This window comes from Trichechus manatus, unplaced genomic scaffold, assembly GCF_000243295.1.
Source record: "Trichechus manatus latirostris isolate Lorelei unplaced genomic scaffold, TriManLat1.0 scaffold00014, whole genome shotgun sequence".
NCBI classification, from domain to species: Eukaryota; Metazoa; Chordata; class Mammalia; order Sirenia; family Trichechidae; genus Trichechus; species Trichechus manatus.
The window spans coordinates 1743070-1764171 of NW_004443950.1; the positions used below are offsets into that span (position 1 = coordinate 1743070).

General features: G+C 50.8%; 1 protein-coding gene across 6 annotated transcripts; it reads right to left on the bottom strand.

The window, feature by feature from the left end:
* Window positions 1-1427: 1427 nt before the first annotated feature.
* SLC9A5 (solute carrier family 9 member A5) lies at window positions 1428-20244 on the bottom strand. 6 transcript variants are annotated; one of them, XM_023726832.1, is made up of 16 exons: window positions 19906-20244; window positions 16389-16691; window positions 15335-15498; window positions 15078-15156; window positions 14595-14686; window positions 13865-14085; window positions 13449-13651; window positions 13134-13223; window positions 12966-13036; window positions 12089-12218; window positions 11535-11623; window positions 11265-11391; window positions 7570-7740; window positions 6992-7058; window positions 6110-6247; window positions 1428-2840 (listed from the first exon to the last, which is right to left on the bottom strand). In XM_023726832.1, the coding sequence occupies exons 5-16, from the start codon at window positions 14618-14620 to the stop codon at window positions 2368-2370; spliced, it is 1806 nt and encodes a 601-aa protein (XP_023582600.1). In that variant the 5' UTR covers window positions 14621-14686; window positions 15078-15156; window positions 15335-15498; window positions 16389-16691; window positions 19906-20244; the 3' UTR covers window positions 1428-2367. The 6 variants fall into 6 exon arrangements, with proteins under 6 accessions (XP_023582600.1, XP_023582599.1, XP_023582596.1 ...); XM_023726831.1 differs by having other exon boundaries at window positions 6992-7061; XM_023726828.1 differs by having other exon boundaries at window positions 14595-14772; window positions 19906-20238.
* Between the last annotated feature and the right edge of the window lie 858 nt (window positions 20245-21102).

Here is a 21102-nt window from a genome sequence, read left to right on the forward strand (position 1 = left end):
CAGGGTCTCCCCACCCACACCTTTATGTTGCTGGCTGGTCCCTCCCAACCACAGCTCCCACTGCTTGCTGCTTTTCACCACATGTGCTCTGGGCATCCTTTGTTTATGCTGCTCTGTCTACCTGGAATGCACCCATGGGCCCATGAGCCCATGGTCTGAAGCCCAGCACACACACACACACAAACTCCCAGAAGCCTTCCCAGACCCTGTCAGCTCTCCTCAAGCGCCCACAGCTCTTTTACATGTACCTTTGCCTTGCCTTATTAGACCAATGACGACAAGCATTTATGATCCCTTGCCATGGGTCAGACCTTGTACTAGATTCTTCCCAGTTTTATCATTTAATCCTGACACCAACCTTATCCTGACACCTTATGAAATAAGTATGAGTACTATCCCATTTTAAAGATGAGAACACTGAGGCTCAGAGAGATTATGGAACATGCCCAAGATGACATAGCTGGTGAGTGAGAACTGGGACTGTCTGACTCCAAACTGTTAACTACTAGGTCTCATCACTACCAACTGTAAACTCCTTGAGGGCAAAGCCTAACTCACTCTTCCTTCTCATGTTTTCTCCATACATAACCCAGAAATGTTTGACTAAATTGGTAACCTTCTCAGTGTGTCAAGAGTCTTTTAGATCATAGAGACAGAGTAGCTGAGTGGTTCCCTAGGGCTGGGGAAGGTTGGGGAGAAGGATTGACTGCCAATGGGTATGGGGTTTATTTTGGGGATGATAAAAATGTTCTAAACTTAGATTATGTAAGGTTGCACAACTTTGTGAATAGAGTAAAAACTACTGAACTGTATACTTTAAATAGGTGAATTTTATGGTATGTGAGTCAAATCTCAGTGAAGATGTCTTTTTTAGAAAAAAGTCCTTCAGACATAGTGCGGATTGAATTATGGGACTGCCGTTATATAGGGATTTCTAGCCATGTTTCTGGACCCTGTACTACCTGATTTGTTGCATAAACACTCAGGGTAACCAGCTCTCTTGAGATTGCCCTCCCACCCACCATTTGCAGAACACCTCTGTTCATTTGTCCTATCCCTGCCACCTCCAGCTTTTTGAGGAATGCTTCTCTGGTCTCAGTGTGTGGTGACTGCATCTTCGGGCAGCTGACCTCTGGGGTCCCTTTCCCTGCTAGCCATCCCCAACTTTTGGACTCTCAATGCTGTGACCTGTGCCTGCAGAGGGACGCCCCTGGAATGCTACTGCAGGCCCCCTGCTGAGGGGACAAGACTGGACGGGTATGGGGAGGCGTGAGGGAGGACCAAATGGGCTAACAATGCTGCCCAGGATCCATTCTCTATCCCAGAAGCCCTGGGACAGGCAGCTGGAAGTTTCCACCTCCCTTATCAGATGCCCCTGTTGCCCCCCACCCCCAGAACTCCCAGGCACATGAACACAGGGCACCTATCACCTGGGAGATGTTTAATGTATCTTAGGCTCAAGGTACAAAACACAGGGCAGGTGCTAACCCCAGGAAAGTCACCTATCACCCAGTTAGCCACTTACCACTACAGCCAGGATCCCAGCCCCCAGAGTAGTGGATCAGTGGCCCTGGGATACCTGGGTCCTTTCCTGTTTTGGGAATGTGGAGGTGATGACATGGGAGCCCAGAGGCTTTTGTCTCCCCTCCCCAGAAAACCCAGACCCAAGAATCAAAAAGGTCCAGACTTGGACCCAGAGCAGCAGATCCTCAGAGTGACCCTGGCTAAGAAGCAGCCCTGATCTGAAGCCTGGCCTAGCTCTGTGGCCTTGGTCCTAGAAAAGGAGGACCCATCATCCCAATACTTGGCAGCAAAGGGAGGGGACAGAGATTCCCCCACTGCCCTAAATTAAAAAAAAACAGCTATGGGCAGCTGATCTAAGGTTAAGACCTGCTCTACCTCCCATCCCAATCCCTCTGAGGACTACCAGGCCCACGCCTCTCTGACCCTCACTGCCAGGGCACTGTCCCTGAGCTAGTGCTGGGGAGCGGGTGTAGGGCAGGACAGGCAATGTCAGCTGAGTAATGATGCCTTTGCTTTGGGGGCAGCAGCTGCCCAGAGTGACCATAGGAAGACCCACTGGGGAAGGGGTATCAGCTACTCAAGTCTCAGGCCTACCCCCAGAAGCTCTGAACTGGGTCCTGAGCCAGGGGAGGGGCCTTACTGAAAGGAAAGGTGGCAGGGGTTAGGAGCAGCAAGGGTGGTGAGAGGGGACCCATGAGGACCAGCCCAGGAGACTCCTCTGACCTGCCCTAAGGGAGCTGGCGCCCAGTTGCTACTTCAGTCCAGGCCCCACTGGCCCCACGTCAGGCTGAGTGGGCTTCTCTGCCCACTGCACAGGGAACATGTCCCCCGCCGAATCCTTGGCTACAGCTGGCCCCCTTTGTTAAACTGGATGCACCAGCGGGGGTTGGCAGCACGAGGGCTGAGATGGGTATGGTCCTTCTGACCCATGAGGGGCTGCAGCTCCTGCTGCTGGGGGATGTCAGCACTGCTCTCGCTGCGAGAGCGGCCAGCCTTGGCCAGGCTCGGGGGGAATGCGAAGCTCAAGAGGGGATCAGAAGGCAGGGCGAGAGGGGCCTGGGGCTCTTCAGCGGCCAGAGGGCGGGGCGGCAGGTGGGTCATAGTCGGGGCCTGGGTACAGGGCGGGGAGGCCAGGCTCTCCAGGGATGAGATGCTCTGGTTCCAGCCTGTCTGCATGTCCACAGGCACGATCTTGGTGGTCTCCGAAGACACGTACACTGCCAGGTCCCCCTGCCCACTTTTCCAAGGGAGCTGTTTCTCCGCACAGGTTGGAGAGGGGGGAATGACGCGTGGGCTTGGGCATACTTCGAGGTTCCCTGGGGACAGAGAGTACACATAAGCTCATTACCAACAGAGTGGGGTCCTTTGTCTAAGTACTTTTTCACAAATTCATTTCACAACTAGGCTCCGTGCTAAAGGCTTTGCTGCTGGGCCCCCTGCCTGAGCTCCTACCACAGCCCTCTGTGGGACAGAGCCCAGGAGTGTGAGCTCATGCAAACCTAACAGCAGGCTAAAGCTGGGCTGCAAAAGACAACGGAGCAAAGCTGAGACTGAGCCGAGAAGCCCAGAATTGCTGGCAGCAGGATTGGAGGCTCAGGCTCAGCCATGCGTGAGGCCACTGCCTTACAAGAAGTCTGGGAACGAGAAGCTTGCTGGCCACCTACCCCCATAGCTCTCCAAACCCAAACACAATGCTTGCATATAGGTGCTCAGTATATATCAGAAGGAGCCCTGGTGGTGTAATGGTTACATGCTCGGCAAGATTGGTGGTTCAAACCCATCCAGCAGCTCCACAGGAGAAAGACCTGACAATCTGCTCCCATAAAGATTACAGCCTAGAAAACCCTGTGGGGCAGTTCTACTCTGACACATGGGGTCACTGTGACGAAATCTACTTAAAGGCACCTAACAATATATATCGGAGTCCCTGGGTGATGCAATGAAAGGTTGGAGGTACAAGTCCACCCAGAGGTGCCTGGAAGAAAGTCCTGGCAATCTACTTCCAAAAAATCAGCCACTGACAACCCTATGGAGCACAGTTCTACTCTGACACATATGGGGTTGCCATGAGTCAGAATCAATGGCAACTGGTTCAGTATGTATCTGTTTATTAAATCCAGAGCAGTCCAGTAACTTCTTGAATGAGCACATTATGACATGTATCGATGGCTGTGATTAAAAGTAAAAACAATATCCCTTGAAAGATCTGGAATATTAAAAATCTTTTAAAAATGCAGTGTCCACATTTAAAGGGTATTGGGGAACTAACTCACTAGTCTGAAAACTGGTAAGTAAAACAAAAAATCAATTAGCCATTCTTTCCTGTATGAACTGAAGCTGAAAGTAGCCAAATTGATGAGGGGAAGTTCTTTATGGAAGATTCCAGCTAATAAATGCAGATGGAAAGTAGATATAGAATATTATCATTGTGCACCCCCTAATGAAATGTTGGCTCTGGCAAGGATCAGTGGCTGCTACAACTGTTTGGTGGAAAGCTGATGGGGAGCTTGATAATGGATCAATCAGGCAAATAATATCTGAACTCACTGATAAATGTTAACCTCACAAAAAGCAACCAGAGGGTATGTGCTTCCAGATGTAATGCAGCAGGAAGTACGCCATCACCATCTATGAAGCATTCTTACCAAAAAATTAAAACTGAAATCTGATCTAGATTTAAGTACCATTTGAAATAATGGGGGACAGAGAAAGATATTAAATGATACTTTGGGGATGCAATAACAAAATCCAGACAGGGAAAGACTAGGGACAAATGACCTGATTTCTTCAAAAAAAAAAAAAAAAAAAAGAAAAGAAGATGGAGGGGGAGAGGAAGTAGAAAGAGAAAAGGAGGAGAAAGAGAAAACACATGGCAAGGTTAAAAAAAAAAAAGGCGGCGGGGGGGGAAGGCAGGGGAACCTGTAGATCAGAGCTTTTCAACTTTGGCACTATTGACATTATGGGCCAGATAATTCTTTGTGATGGGGACTGTCCTGTGCATTACAGGATGTTTAGCAACATCCTTGGCCTCTACCCACTAGATGCAAGTAGTACCCCCTGGTTGTAACAACCAAAAATGTCTCCAGATATTGCCAAAAGTCCCCTAGGGGACAAAATTGCTCCCCTTGCCCACTTGAGAACAACAGCTGTAGGCTAAAAGAGACTTATCAACCAAATACAATGTGTGGGCTTGATCTGGGTCTTTATTTGAACAAACCTACTGTAAAAAATACCAAAACAGAGAAACTTGAACATTGGATGTTTGATGACAAAGATTTTAGGTATAATAATGGTATTGTGCTTGTATGTTTTTAAAAAGAATCCTTATGTTTTAGAGATACATGCTGAAGTATTTATTGATGAAATAATATCTGAGATAAGCTTCAGAAGAACCCAGTGGGGAGAAGGGTATAGATGGGGGTAGAGATGAAATAAGATTGGCTATGAGTAGGTAATTATTGAAGCTGGGTAATGGATAAATGGGAGTTTATTTTACTGTTCTGTCTACCATTGTATATTTTGAAATTTTTTTTTTAATCATAAAACATTTTAAAAAGACACCTAAGTTGAACCAAAACTAACCCCTGAGGTCACCTTGTAGCTAACAAACTGGCTCAAAAAATAATGACTATCAACCGTAAGTACTGTGCTCCTTTAAAAAAATCGCTCATATGAGACCAGTCAACAATTACTTTAAAACAAAGATGAGACTGTTAGGGGGCCAGGAAACTAGATTAATGGAAACAGAACAACTAGAACAGAAATAATGAGAATGTTCACACATTGTGAAGAATGTAACCAATGTCACTGAACAACTTGTGTAGAAATTGTTGGATGGGAACCTAAACTCTGTGTAAGCCTTCACCAAAAACACAATAAAATAATAAAAAAAAAAAAAAAAAAAACACCTGAGTGTGCCTGGGCCAACCAGTAGTGATATTTAGCATTATGAGTGAACTAAGTCCTCAAGTATCGAAACACATATATGGGTTTTTTGCCCACAGTAATTCCATATTGATTAACTCAGCCTCCTCTTCCAGGTCAGGCTGCCACCCTCACCAGGGGCTCTTCCTGAGGACAAGTGTGCTGAGTATGGTCGAAACAGAGCCTGCTGTTAGGTTTGCTTACTACCTCATGTTCCTCACCAGACTGTGAAGGGGGCAGCGTGGCAGTGAAAAGGCTGTTTGTTGCCTTTGGAGTCACATGGGTCAAGTTCACATTCTGGTTCTGCTGTGTGACGCTGACAACACACAGTCCCTTAGGCTCTTCGAGCTCAGTTTCCCCATTGCGGTTGTTGTGAGAGTTGAATAAGATCATGTCAAATGTCTGATGTAGAGGAGATCCTCAGTAAATGCTGGTTGGTGAATACATTAAACCAAACCAAACCCATTGCTGTTGAGTCAATTCCAACTCATAGCGACCGTACAGGACAGAGTAGAAATGCCGACATTTGGGTTAGCAGCCGAGCTCTTAACCACTAGGAAAAAAGAGTTGTCTGGAGTGGAGGCCAGGAGTGAAGAGGGAGGAGCCAACTGCACAGCCCAGATTGCTCCGGAGGGGAGGGAGGCAGGGAGGACACCATTACCTGAGACCTTGCCCTCCTGGAGAACCTCGCTGGTGGCCCGAGCCACAAAGATGATCCCTTCATCATCCTCCTTCTCTGTCTCTGAACTGTCGCTCTCCTCCTCCTCCTCCTCAGACTCCAAGGTTACTATCACAGCAGCTGGACAAGGACAAGAGCAGAGTTGGGGCAGTCAGTCCAGCATCTGCCTCTAGGTACTTCACATTCCCCTGGTGGCTCCCTGTCCACCCACGCAGAGCCCATGGTTGGCAGAGGCACCTGCTTTCTCCTCTGGCTGTTTCATCTGCCGGGTAGGCTTACTACCTCATGTTCCTCACCAGACTGTGAGGGGGCAGGGTGGACAACAGTGCTGGGGCAGAGTGGGGGGCTTGAGAGAGGAAGGGAAGTGTGACTGCAAAGCCCAAGGAGGCAACCAAAGAAGGCAAGGTCCTTGGAGAAAGCCGTGAGGGAAATCAGACCTTCCAGCTCCCCAGTCTCTCCTCTCAGACCCAGATCCCATCATCAACTGGAAATGGGAGCATTTTGAGAGCTGGAAGGCCCATTAAAGTTAAGCTCATCAAAACTCCTCATTTTGTAGACAGGGACACTGGGCCCCAGGGCCCACTCATCCTTCAAAGCTTCCCCTTCTCCACATGACACCTTTTCTACATTGTTCAAGTCCTTAGGGCCTGTAGCTCATAGTTAATAAGTCACCTCCTGTCACAAAGGTCCAATAGCTGTTTTGAGCATTTCCAACTCTGAAATCAACTTTGCCATCTAGTCCCAGAGAGGACAAGCCCAGCTTATGGTGCTGAATACACCACAGAAGAGGGCCTCCAGGATTCTGGCTGATGGGCCTCTGCCCTTTCCCTCTCATCTTCAACCCCACCCCAGCTCCCTGCTTGCCTGTGTCCTGAAAGCCCAGGTCTCGAGGAGGTTTCCCATTTGTAGTCTCAGTGTTAGCCACACCATCCTTCTGAGGACCAAGAAAGAAAACCTGAGCCTTTGGCCCTGGCTCCCAGACCCCAACCCTGTCCTCTGGTAGGGTCAACAGGAGGACAAGCCTTCCTGACCCAGCAGGGGGAGAATTTGTGTCTGGGTTGGTCAGGTCCAACGGTTTTACCATCCCTTGGCCAGCTAGGCAAGAGTTGGTAGAGTCTAAGTAACCCTTGCCTCAGCAAGGGCTCTGGAAGCTTCAGCCTGGGCAGAATTAGGGGCTCATGGAGTTACCCCTCAGGGTAGGAGGCCCTGCTGCCTCCCAACAGGTGACCACATAGCTAAAAAGCTGATCTCTCTCTGAAGGCCTTGCCTTACCCTTCTGGGGTTCCAGGAAATTCTAAAAGGTAACCCAAACTGCTATAACTAGCAAGTCCCTGAGGGCAGGGATATCCATGTACGCCCCTCTAAGCTGGATTCCAACACTTGGGGGCTCAAAACTGCCTGTCAGCCTCCAGCACCAAACAGGAATCCAGGAAAGGACGTGCCTTCTTGTGGCCAGGCTTGCGGAGTCGCGGCTTGTTCTTGGTGAAGCAGATGTTGTGCTTAGTGGACTTGAAGGATTCCAGCCGCCGCTTCATGTTCTGCTGGAAGACTTCTTTGTCCTGGCGTTCCTGAGCATCCTCTGAGATAAAGTGGCGGCTGCAGCTTGCTTTGTACTGGCAATGACAGTACCACCCTGCCATGATGCTGGGTGCCTTGGCCTCCCACAGGGACCCAAGCCTATGGCCCCAACATATTTACCATAAACCCTGCCAGAGGGCTTTTCCAGAACTAGCCATGGATTAAAAAAAAAAAAAAAAAAAAAGTGCAATAGTGACCCAGCCGGGGACTCCGCATTCTCAGTTCACTGGGAGAAAACTACCTTAACCCAGAACTTATCCCCTCAAATCCAGATTGGCCATCCCCTCTGCCTTTTCCCTTCTCTCTGATTTGAAGTGCCAGGAGACCGGAGCTTCCTTCACAGGCTCATCACTCCTCACCCCTTCCAGCCCCATCACTTCCTCGCTTCCTCCATTTCTCCACTCTCCTTCAATCTGTCTTCACTTTTTCCTTCACCACTGGATCCCTCTCCTCTGCTTTCAAGCATGTGCCGGCCTTTTCTTCCTTGAAGAAAGCCTTTTCATTGACCCCATTCTCTCCTTTTTGCCATCAAACTTTTATAATTTGATTCTGACACTTTCTCTCAGACCCATTACTTCCTTAAATACCAGACTGCTTTCTCTCTGGTCACCAGTTCCATGGCCTCTGCTTGAGCCCTGGCCTGACCTCTGGGCAGCATCCAGCCCTCCTTTCACCCAGGCCTCTGAGACACCATCTATTACTGCTTCTCCAAGGGCTCCTTCCCTCTCCTCCTTCACCAGCTCCCCTTCCTTTTCTTCCTTGTGCATTCCTAACAGTGTTATCCTTGGCCCTCCTCTCTCCCTCTGAATGGTCACCCCAGAGAACTTATCCGGTCTTTCAGCTTCAGCTACCCCAGTGATATAGACCTGTGGCTCCCAAACACTAGCTGTCAGTCAGCTGCATTTGAATCACCTGGGGTACGTATTAAGAATACAGATTTTTAGATCCACTCTAGACTATACAGTTTACTACACAAATTCAGAATCTCCAGAAAGTGAAGCCAGGAGTATGTATTCTAGCAAACTCCCCAGGGGACTGTGATGTAGCCAGGCAAGGAAACCTGATATAGATGGCTTCCAAATCTTTATCTCCAGCCCTTACCTCTCAAACTATAGTAAAACCTACAAAAGCTGGAACCTGTGTAAGGTGGAAAGCTGTCAGAGAAAGAAAATTCAAATATTTTCCACTAAAAGGAGCAATAAAAAAAGTGTTAAGACTGCACCCTGTCAAAGGCAGAAACTTTCAAGACCCAGAAAAAGAAGGCAGTTCCGTTGAGTTCCGACTCCCACAGGTTTCAGTGTATAAGCTTATATTTCTAATTGCATACTAGACACTTTTCTCTCTCCAATGACGTGAAGAACATGAAGAATTACAGATTGTGTTATGGTACAACTAAGTGGCTTCAGAACTGGTTGAGTAAGCATACCCCAAAAATGCATGATCCGTGTCAATCTGAAAGAAGGTCTTTAGGAGCATACAACAGGGCTCTGTCCTCAGCGCTATCCTGTTCAGCGTTTTTATGTTAATCTGTTAACAGGCTTAGCAAATTTTCAGATGATGTGAATCTGAGAAGGAGATATCTGATGGCAGAAATGGGATCCGATGATGGAATGATGGGCTAAATCAAATAAGATGACATTTAACAGGGATAAGCAAAATCTTACTCCAGTTTTTTTTTTTTTTGATTGACTACGTAAGAACTGGTTGGGCTGAACACACTGACCATTCTTACACACAGACACAGACAGACCACCAATCATTATGTACTTCCTGATGTGATACAAAAAAAATACATAGCATACCTATTGAATGTTCCTGAATCTGAACAGGAAATATAGGGGATGCAGGAACATGTTAAACAACATCATTGGAATACAATCAGCAGACTCTAGAAAATGGGAAATTCTCCAAGATAAAGTATCCAGTTTCCTCAGTAAATAAATAGCAAGGGGAAGAAAGGGGAAGAAGGAATTATTATAGATTTTTATTTTAATGACGAGACATATTTATGAAATGCAAAATGTGGACTTTATTTGGATCCTGATTTGAACAAACCAGCTGTAAAAAGATATTTATTGAATATTGACTGGGTACTTAATAATAAGAAGGAATTATTGTTATTTTTTGTAAATGATAATGGTACTACGGTTATATATAATTTTTAAAAGAGTTCTTACCACCTAGAGACACATGCTGAAATTTTTAGAGATGATAACTCGGATTTTCTTTAAAATAATAAAGTGTGGGTAAGGTGTGGTGGGGTTATTGCATGTAACAAGCTATACATTGATAATTTTTGGAGCTGGATAATGAATAAATGGGAGTTTATTATTTTATTCTCTAGTTTGTATATTGAAATTTTCCATAAGAATGTTTTAAAAAAAAAAAACCAGGTTGGAGGAGACAGAGTTTGACACCCATTAACAACATGAGGAAGACATGGGGGTTTGCCTGACTGTAAGGACAATACAGGGGCCCAGGGTAGTGAGTCAAAGTGGAAGGATCCTGAGCTGAAGAGAGAGAATGGCAAGTTCCAGAATGAGAAAAGTGAGAAAGCCCTCTGCCCTGCCCTGGCCAACCACAGCTAGAGCAGCACCTCCTATTCTGGGCCCCATTTCTCGTGACTAGAGAAGACACACCAGGATGATGCAGGGGACAGGAGATGCTGGCCTGGGAGGAAGCTGTCTTCAAACCTTTAAAGACTTATTCTGCAGAGCTGCAGAGAGTCAAATCAGGACCAGTGCGTACAAGTTAAAGGAAGCCAACTCTCTCAACCATAGAAAGAGCCTTGACTATTAAGACTGCTAGGAATGGTAATGGCTAGCTTCCAAGTTCAGAAAGGTTCAAGGTAATGGCTTGCTGCCCCCTTGTGAGGGTTACAACAGATTCCCTCCTGGATGAACTGGACCCTTCCAGCCCCAAAGATTTAGGATCTGCGTTCGACTAACACTAGCTAAAACAGATGTCTGCTTTCCCCATACTAGCTGGTCCCTCGGGCTTCCTCAGCACTCCTGCTTCCATCTGTGACCCCATCATTCTCCCAGTTACCTGCAGGGACCCTGTCCTCCATCTCCTCCTTTCCCCTGCAGGGCCAACCACCTAGTCCTATGTGCTCCTCTCCCTTCCCATCACCCAGCTTGAATCCACAGTGTTTCACTCCAGTTTCCCAACTGGCTCCCTGGCCTCTCAGCTCACCCCCTCCAATTTGATCTGCACTCTGCTACCAGAGAAGGCATCCTTAAACAGTGCTTGTAGCAGGCAAAAAAAAAAAAAAAAAAAAACTTTCTCATAAAAAGAAAACCAAAAGTTTCTTGTCTTTACCAACAAGATGAAGCCCATGTTCTTCAACTGGGCACCGACAGCTCTCCACATGCTGGCACCAACCACCTCTTGAACCTCTGATCACCATCACCTCGCCTGATCCACACTGCCTTTCTTGTGCCCTACCTGCTTCTCGGAAACCCTATGGTGCAGTTCTACTCTGTCCTCTAGGGTTGCTATGGGTCGGAATTGACTCAACGGCAGTAGGTTTGGTTTTCTGGTTTATGCCTGCTCTCACCCTGCGGCGCGGCTTGTAGAGGCCTCCGCAGAGCAAGTGATGCATCACAGCGTCCTCACGGTCCCGACCACTGCGCACCGTGTCAATCACCTGCAGATCCAGACATGCTCCACTGCCACTCTCCCTCCTGCAGGGTGGGGGGAAGGTGGATGCTGGAGGGGTAGGAGACACAGGCCAGGGGAAGGGCAGAAACAAAGGTGCCGACAACTCTTCAGAGAGTTGGCCCAATGGAAAGGAGCTTAAAGAAGGAGAAGGGGGCTCAGGACTCACAGCAGGTTGGTGACAGAAGTTTCTGCCACAGAATTGCGACTGGGCATCGAGGGCAGAGTGAGCCCTGTGGAAGATAAGACGTGGCCTCCCTGAAGCAGGGGTCAAGACAGAGGTCAGATGGAAGATGGCCCAGACAGTCGGAAAGGTAATAAAAGGAATAACAATAGTTAACACTTATTTTGCTCTTTTGATGTGCCAGGTTCTGTGCTAGGCACTTTACATGTTAATTAAATCCGCAAAACTATGACATGGGCGCTCTTATTCCCGCTTTTTTACAGTTGAGGAAACTGAGGCTCAGAAAGGATATGACTTAAGTGATAAGAATTCAACCCAATCTGCTGACTCTAGAGTCCAGCTGTTTCCCACATTTTTCTACTATGTCTGCCAGACGCTGACAGTCAGCACAAGGGCAGCCTGGTTCCTGCAGCTGCCACGTCACAAGATTATGGAGCCAGCTGGGAATTCCCAACTCTTCACTGGGGCCTGCCTGCCTGTTGCCCCTCCAGCCCTGCTCTGCTAGCCCTCTGCCCACCCACCACTGACTGCTGGCCCACCTGGTCTACAAAGCTGATGGCATCCCTGATGTTGAGTCTGTAGTACACATCCCAGATCTGGTCCCGGATGCGGTATGCTGACCGCCGCATCAGCAGCTGACTCAGGTACTTCTTGTCAAACTGCTCCCACCTACAGAGGATGCCAGGCCTGGCCCTGAGTGCCATCCCCAAGGCCTGGCTGGCTGGCCCTTCTTCAGATGGGGCAGGGCCACCACCAGCACTGGCCTGGCTCTCTTGGTGTGGGCCTCAGCCAGGGGAACCTCAAGGATAATCCCTGCATGTATGGAACTTCCAGTGTTATGAGGAAGCCTAAGATTAACTGAAGTTATTACAAATAACTGTGAAATTGAAACCATGACAAGAATTATAAAGGAGAATTATAGAGTGTATTGGGATTTGTCCTGGTCAGGGAAAACAAGGAAGGCCTCCCTAAGGAATTGATGTCTACGGGGAGATTTGAAGCATGAGTAGAAGTAGGCGAAGGGTAGCCAAGTGAGAACAAGAGAACAATATTGCAAAGCCCAGTGTGTGTGTGTGTGTGTGTGTGTGTGTGTGTTGTGTTGTGGGGGGGGGGCGGGTTGTGGATGGTGAGTCCTGAGGTTCTAAAATGGTCCCAGTGATGAGCAGGCAGACAGTAAAGGGGAGGGCAGAGCACAATGTGGCTGGGAGTCTGGCAGGTGCCAAAGCACACAGGGCTGGGCAGGCCATACTGGGGCGCCTTATTCTGAGAGCACTGGGATGCCACTGAAGGGCTTCCAACCAGGGTCACCCCGCCTGAGCCTGGCTGTGCCCTTCTCAGAAGTGTGGCACATGGCCCATGCTGCCCTGGCTGGTGGGGCTGCTGCTGCTGAAGGAGCCTCAGGGGCAGCTCCCTCACCTGTCCCTCCAGTAGTGATAGCCATGGTGCCCCACAACGTCCTCCACTGCAGCCAGAATGTGGTCAAAAGTCTAGAAGAGGGGTGGGTAGGGGGACTGGATCAGGACTCTTCCCAGAATAGAAGACGGGAGGAATGGACAGGCGGAGGGAGGGGATTCTTGTACCCACGTGCTCATGCAGCTCCTGGTTCAGGGTAGGTTTGTGATGCTCACTCCTCTTCACCTTCAGCCACTTGACCAGCGGCTTGATGGTCAAGCCCTGAGGACAGGCAGTAGGTGAGCCCTGCCCTGTTCAGTTCTCTGCTGCCTTCCTCTCCCCACGGTTAGGCCTTAGCTTTTGTACCGCCACTGTACTGCACTCAAGGTCAGGGAAGGCAGGCCCCTGCATCCCCCAATAGGAAGAGAAGCCCCAGTCCCAGAAGCTCCAAGACTCCCCCAGGGCCTGCCAGACCCTCTCCCCACCCAGTCTTGTGGGCACTCCCACCTGTATGATGACCGTGAAGAAGACCACCACAATAGTGGTGGCCACAAAGTAGTCCTTGGCAGGGACCTTGGTCCTGTCCAGTAGGATGACGAGAGCAAAGGCCACAGCCCCCCGCAGGCCCCCATAAGACATCACCACCTGGTCAATCTTGTCCAGAGGAACCAGCCGGAACTGATTCAGCACCCACGTCTGCAGGACTACGCCTACAGCAGGAGGGAGGCCAGTGGGAGCAGGGCGTTGGGAGTGGAGGGCACCAAGGATCCAAGCTAAGGTCTTAAAGGGGCTGGGAGAGGTGAGCAGCAGGAGGAGACAGAGGAGTTGACAGGGATGAGGACTCAAATTGGAGGCTGAGCTGCAGGGGGTGGGGTTAAGCAGGGCAGGAAGGAGAGAGGGAAAGCAGAGGGTGCGAACAATACCGAGGGCTCGGAAGAACAGGATGAAGATGAGGGTGCCCAGCACCAGCCCAGAGTCCCAGGCCCACTTAGAAGAGTCCACAGCCGAGATGCCGAGCAGCATGAAGATGACAGTCTCAGCGCAGCTGGCTAGAGTCTTCATCGTGTACTTGACAGCTGTGCGCGACTTATGGGAGATGTTGGCCTCCACATACTTCTTACAGCCCAGGCCACACATGGTCACCCTGGGAGAGGGATAGAGAGAGAGGACAAGTGAGGAGGGTGGCAGGGCATGGCCTCCGGGGTTTGAACATGCTACAGGAGGGGGGTTGCCCATCACAGGATGCCAGACTCTCAGAGCTGAAGCCCAGAGGGGCATGGGACTGTCCCAAGGACACACAGCAGTTAGTGGTAGTCCTGGGATAAGTGCCTCCTGGAAGCCCCTTTTGGAGTGCTGTGGCCACCAGAGCCAGAGGCACCAGGCCTTGGATTTCACTTCCAGCTCAGCCCACACCCCAGTGAGACTTCCAGTGGAGAAAGATTGGGTTCTGGGGTGCCCAGAAGAATTCTGGGGACAGATGTCTGGAACATTACCTGAGGCTCACTGTCTCGCCAGGGGACTTTGAGGCTCCTGCTACCATGAGGGCTCAGGGAAACCTATGGACTCCTCAGGGTCCTGCTTCTATCCCTATGAGGGGCAACCATCTCCTGTGCCCCCTCCCAGCTGCCTGCCTGCAAGGCCCCCAGGACTCACGCAATAATGGCAGAGAGGGAGGCCATTTCAGCAGTGAGGTAGGCTGCATAGGCGAGGAGGAAGACCAGCAGTGGCTCGATGATGCGGACCCGCTTGGTGAAGCGTGTGGTCAGGGCCAGGAGGAAGGCAAAGACTAAGCCCACGGCTGCCCCGCCCAGACTGACCACAAACAGGGAGGCTGGGGGAGGAGTGGGTTGTCAGCATGACCCCTGGCCCGGACCCTACCCGGGCTGACAAGACTGCTGCCTGGCAGGGAGTGGAGGATGATGCCCACCACACTCCCCGGGGTTCAGGATTCCAGAGCCTGGTTCCCAGGAAAAGTTCCTCCTGCTCTGGTTCTCAGGACCCCAGTTCTCCATAGAGGAGGGAAGGGAGTGAGGCAGACCCCAAACAGCCTCCTCTGTACTGATGCCAGGGTGGAGGGCCTCAGCAAGCCAGGGGAGGAAGACCTCCAATGCCAGCCGAGAGGGGGGAAATACTGACCAATTCCCTTCAGGTAGTCAGTGGCCTGCACGTTGGCTGAGCCCATCTCCACAAAGGAGTTGCAGACCTTGTACAGCACCTGAGTGAGAAGAGTCAAGAGTGGAGCGGGGGAGGCAGCATTGGGACTGCTGAGAAAGGGTGAATGCTTCTTTTCCCAGGGGTCTGGGGGAGGCTCTGAGCTGATTCCTCAGACAGCTCAACTGGTCAGAGTGTGACAGCCTAGGGTCAGGGAATGGCAGCCAGCCGTGCACTCTCACCACAGTGACTGCATCATTGAGCAGGGACTCGCCAAAGACAATGATGAAGAGGGTCTCATTGACGTGCACCTCCTCAAAGACAGCCAGCACGGCCACAGGATCCACCGCTGAGATGAGGCTCCCAAACAGCAGAAAGTCCAGCAAGCCAGCCTGCACCCTAGGGGCTTTGGAGAGAAAGATGGGGGACAGACCAGTAATGGGTGAGGGCAACCAAGGCTCCTACAGCCTCTATCCCACTGTTAAAACAAGGAAGCCCAGAGAGGAACTGGGACAGCAGGCAGGGCATCGGCCTGCAGGTCAGGAGACTTGAACAAAGCTGCCTATGCCTAAGACCCGGATGTGTGATGTTGGCTCTATCACATGACCTCTCTGAGGTGAATGGACTTCTCGGAGCAGCAAATGAGGAAGAAGGGAGCAGGACAGGGTGGCCTGAAGGCAAGGAGCCTCAGAAAAATATACCTCTCCTGCTAACCTTGGACAGGATATCAAATGAATTTAAGGGCTTAACCCATTCAGTGGGACAAATTATACCCCAACAGGGTTGTTAGGAAGAGTCAATAGGATAACGGGGAACACCCAGTATAGTGCCTTGTATTTTGTGGATATATAAAATATACTTATTAAAAATAATAATAAAAGCAGAAAACCACCCTGACACGGCCTGGGCAGAGCCAGGACGGGAGGCCCTTGCAGGAGTGGTGAGCTTGCCTCAGGGAAGCAGGATTGGCAAGTGACAGTGTGGTAACAAAGGGCAGGAGGCAGCAGGGTGGTGATGCGGGCTCCCCAGCTTCAGCAGCCCACACACAGCTGGGAGCCAGGCCTGCTCAGCTGTCTTGCTGCAGAATCCTAGACTTGACTGGCAGAGACGTAAACAAGGGCTGGAGGCCCATCTGGGGTGGTGGCTTTCACTCCAGGTGGGCCTGGAGGGGACCTACGGCAGGGCTCCCAGAGCACAGCTCTCACCCACGTGGGACCTCTACATCTGGAGAAGAGGGAAGTGGGGTGATGGCTGGCAAATCCTCCTTCTGCCAGCCCAGGTCTTAGAGTCACTCACCCACAAGTCCAACCTGCTGCAGGCCCCAGAGGGCGGCTCCTGTTGTGAAAGCATTCCAGAGTGTGCCCACCACAGCATAGGTAAGAATGGCACCCAAGTTGTCAAAGAACAGCCGGCTGGGCATGAAATAGCCGGAGTCCAGCACGATAGGAGGCAGCAGGAAGAGGAAGAAGGTGCCAGGCTCCAGCTGGTACTCAGCTTTCTTGGCCACGGCCAAGACAATGCCCCCTAGCACCAGGCCCAGCAAAATCAGCAGGCAGCTCTCAGGAACCAGAGATGTCACCTTCCGGGATAGGTGAAACACTACAATGCAAGAAGAGGGCAGGAGGTAACTGATAGTTTATGGGACACCCACACCCACACGCAGTTGTGGGTTACCTAAGGTCAGGACCCCTGACCCTGGGACCTAGAAAGGAGAAAAGATATGCAGGTTTCCCAGAATCTCCAACCTCTAGAGCTACAAACCTTCTCCTGCAACCAAATGTGCCTGTTTCTTGGCATTCCTATCATGCCATGGCAGCCTAGGCCTTTCCTTGCTTTTTCCCCTATAAATGCCCTCTCCTCTCTACGCTCATCCTCAGGGGAACTCGCCTTTCTTGCCTTTCTCTAACCTCCCTTATCCATAATTATTTGAACCTCATCAGATACTACCTAGTATATTTGTATGCATTACACAGCTGTAAAAGCAGGGGCTCTGGAATCAAGCTGCCTGAGTTCAAACCCTAGCTCCTCCATTTACTAGTCCCCTAAAATAAATGCTTGGGGCAAATAGCTTCACCTCTCTGACCTTCAGTTTTCTTCTCAACAAAAGGGAAGTAAAAACAGTAATGATCTTATAGGACTGTTGTGAGGATTAAACAAAATAATCTACTCAAAAGCAGTTAGCACAGCACCTTATAGTAAACCCTCAATAAACGTTTAAAAAGAAAAAAAAAACCAAACCAGTTGCCGAGTTGATTCTGACTCATGATGACTCCATGCGTACAGAGCAGAACTGCGTTCCATCGGGTTTTCAAGGCTGTGACCTTTCGGAAACAGATCGTCTCTGGGTAGATACCAATCGCCAACCTATTGGTTAGTAGTGGAGTGCTTAACTGCGCCCCTAGGGACTCCTTCAATAAATGTTGCCTGTCATTATATTGGAGCCCTGGTGGCACAGTGGTTAAGAGCTCAGCTGCTAACCAAAATGTCAGCAGTTAGAATCCACCATCATTATATTACGTCCTGCCGCCCTATCTAGACCATAATGCACGTTATACCTCCTTGGAGCATTGTATACCTCCTAGCCCAATGTGCTTTTCATTATACAGGCTCTCTAAGGACTCAATAGTTGAAAAAGTATTGGGTTTAGCAGTCAGAAGGCCTCCAGGTATTCTCTCAGCTTCTTCACTTTCTGTGTGATCTCAGGCAAATTATTCAATTCAATTGAACTTCAATTTTTTCTGTAATATGGGAAAAATACCCATTACAAAGGGTGAGGATGAAATGATATGAAGTGTGAGTGTGCCTAGCATGATTTCAGACACATGGCAGATGCTCAACAAATGTTAATTAAATATGACTCTGGGGGAAAAATAACAAATCTGTCCCTAGGAAAAGAGGACAGGGTAAGAAAAGGGTTTCCAGCACTATAGCCTACTCCTACCTTTGTCCCCTAAAATAAACTCTTTTGGCTCTCCTTTGAGCCGAGACCATGAGTGAACACATCACAACTCTTACCATATAATCCCTGGGAGAGGCCTCCATGTTAGTTTGTGTGAGACCCTATGCCATGGCACTGCCCTTTGGAAGTTGTACCCACAGGGCCTAGGGCAGTACCTGGCACATAGGGAGCTGTACATAAAGATTTGTTGAATTAAAAAAAAAAAAAAACTGTTGCCATTGAGTCGATTCTGACCCATAGCGACCCTACAGGATAGAGTAGAACTGCCCCATAGACTTTCCAAGAAGCAGATGGTGGACTCGAACTGCCAGCCTTTTGGTTAGCAGCCATAGCTCTTACCCACTGTGCCACCAGGGCTCCTGTTAAATAAAAGAAAGAAAAAAAAAAAAACACTCCTAGCAATGAAGCTGGGGAACACGTCCCTGAACATTCTGCATATCTTTCCCCTCCTCTCTGAGGATTTTTTTGGCTACGGTGAAGGAGGCTCTTTCTCTTCTCCTACCTCCAAAGGATGTGTCACCCAAGCTAGAAAAAGCGCTGTGATTTATGGGGGAAACTACGGTTGTTGCTATAAACCTTAAGTAAGAGAGGAACTCTCCTGCAACTCAGAGATTTTCAGCAAACGCCACCTCCTTCTTGGCCTCCAACTCTGAGGCTCCTCCCACTTTTCTCTCAGAGCTCAGGGGCCTCTAGGAAGCTCAGTCATGGATCTCCCCACACTCATCCCTACCTTTGCTGCCCCCACTTCAGGGTCCCTATTCTATCCTCATCTCCAGAGTATGCACCAACCCCTGCCCTGCCATCCAATACCCATCACAGAAGCCAGTTTTCTGGCAAAATCAGACTCCCTGAGGCATTTCAAGCCACACTTTCAATTATTATTAATCTGGGGCTGCCACAGCAGAGTGAGGAGTTCTGCTCATGCCCAGCCCCCTTTCCCCAGCCAGCAGTGTGTATAGGGAGGGGGCGGGGGGCCAAATTCTAGGCTAAGTGATTCCTACATAAACGCTGTATTGGGAGATTGGAGTACAGGCTGTGCCAGTATAGATGGGGAGTGAGTAGCCACGCTCAGCTATAATTAGTTACCCCCACAGCAGAGTCTGCACAACAGGGAGGGGGGGGTCTCTGGTGGGAGGAGGGACCACTGGCTGCTCTAAAAGGGGAGGAAGGGGCAGAGGCAAGGAAAAGCAGCTCTATTCAGGGAAAGCGTCTAAAGCACAACCTTCAGTGTTGTGAGGACAGGAGGCGGTTGGGTGTATGAAAGCACCTAGTGCCCGCAGCTCCAATAACTGAAGTTTCCTGCACCCTGAAATGGGAAGATTGTGGATCTGATTTGAGAAGGAGGGGTCCCACAGCTAAACACAAGAAGGGGGCCTCTTTAGGTGGGAAACACGGGTGGGGGGGTGGAGGAAATGTGGCAGCTTAGTATTCCAGGAGAATGGACAGTGGGACTTGGTCTCAGGGAAGGCTGCTTCCTCGGGACCAGAATGCCTAGGTTCGCTGCAGAATATCATTCCCTAATGTCCTCCGCTAGCAGACGTTTCTGAGAGGCTGGGGACCGAGGAAGGCTCACCACAAGGGGAAGAGAGAAGCAGAAAGGGGCTCTTCTGACCGAAGGAGTCCAGGGTTGGGGCTGGAGGAGAGAGCTGGGGCAGCCCTCGGGGAAGGCGAATTCTCGGAGCTCCCAAGGGAGGAAAAGGGTAGGAGGAAGACCCAGAAGAGGCGGTGCAGGAACTGGGTAGGAGCCCGGATCTAAGGACTCGAACCTAAGTCCAGGCACTGTGACTGAAGCCACTGGGATCTGGTGGTCTGGGGGGCCGGGGGCCGGCCTGGCGCACGCACACACGCACTCACCGATCTTGGCTAGGCTGGCCACCAGGATCCACAGGGCCACCAGGTAGGGCGCCTCCACCTCGTGCCACTGCCAACGGAAGAGCGCCAAGCCCGGGGGAGGCTCGCCCGGCGCCCCTGGCTCCTTGGTGGGTTCTCCAGCTGCCTCGGTCTCAGCCAGGGGCAGCCCAAGCAGGGGCAGAGCGGTGCGCAGCATCTTGCCGCCTGCCCAGCCGCCCTTCCGGCACGGCACGGCCGCCAGCCCCGCGTTGCAGCCGCAGCCGCCTACCCGGCGCCCCCGCGTCACAGGCACGTGGGACCAGCTCCCCCCAATCCTGGCTCTGATACCCCCAAGCCAGGTCCGGAATCGAGACCCTGTCCCGGGCAGCCGTAGTGGGGACGCCCTTTCGTCCTCGCCTCTAAACCCGCCTCTGCTCCGGAAATCCCCCAGTGCAGCCCTCTCCCCCCAAGTCCCGCAACATACTCCTTCGAGTCCGCTTCCGCAAACCTTCTCAAAACCTTGCCCCACCCGGATTCAGAACTGCGTGCGGCCACGACCCTCCAGCAGCACTGCGGCGTCCCGCCTGCCGGAGGGGTCAGCCGGTAGCCGGAGGGGCCGGGGTCCGCCGGGCGGGGTGGGGGGATGGTAGGGATGCAGCCCCCCCACCCGAGTGGCTCCCCGCGGCGCGGCCAGCTCTGGATGCCGAGGCCGCGGGCCCCGCGCTGCCCCGTAAGGACTGCAGGGGGCGATGCGCGGCCGCCTTCCGCGCGGCCAGCGTGGGCATGGGACCCCCTTCTGGCACTCAAGCCCATCCAGCGCCGCACACGCGCACTGGGAGCGCCCAAAAAGCCGTGATGGATAACGCCGTGCCCAGAAACCCCAAGGCCCAAAGTGGGCCCAGCTCACTCCAGGCTGAGAAAGACGCTCATCTCTCATCTCTCAAACCGGGTTTTCTCTTCTCGCGTTTTCCATGAAACTGAGGGGAACGTATCTCACTTTTTTGCCTACATTGTGGAAAACCCAGCCGATCGATTCCTTTCAAACTAAGAGGATCCACCCAGCTTTTCCCCCAAAATCTGAGGGGTTTTCTCATCTCGCCCCAAACTGAGGAGGACCATCTCCATTTTTCATGCAAGTTGAGGGACACCCATCCCACTTCTTTCTCAAAACTGAGGGGAACGTGTTCTACTTTCCCCTTCGAACTGAGAGTCATCCCACCA

What these genes read in the sequence shown, in the direction of transcription:
- SLC9A5 (XM_004371496.1), bottom strand. Translation starts at nt 20,098, where the DNA reads ATGCTGCGCACCGCTCTGCCCCTGCTTGGGCTGCCCCTGGCTGAGACC. An exon ending in GGCCAGCCTAGCCAAGATCG is followed by an intron (nt 16,692 to 19,905) that starts GTGAGTGCGTGT and finishes CTTGCATTGTAG; the next exon opens with TGTTTCACCTATCCCGGAAG. An exon ending in ACTTCTGTCACCAACCTGCT is followed by an intron (nt 11,392 to 11,534) that starts GTGAGTCCTGAG and finishes CCCACCCTGCAG; the next exon opens with GAGGGAGAGTGGCAGTGGAG.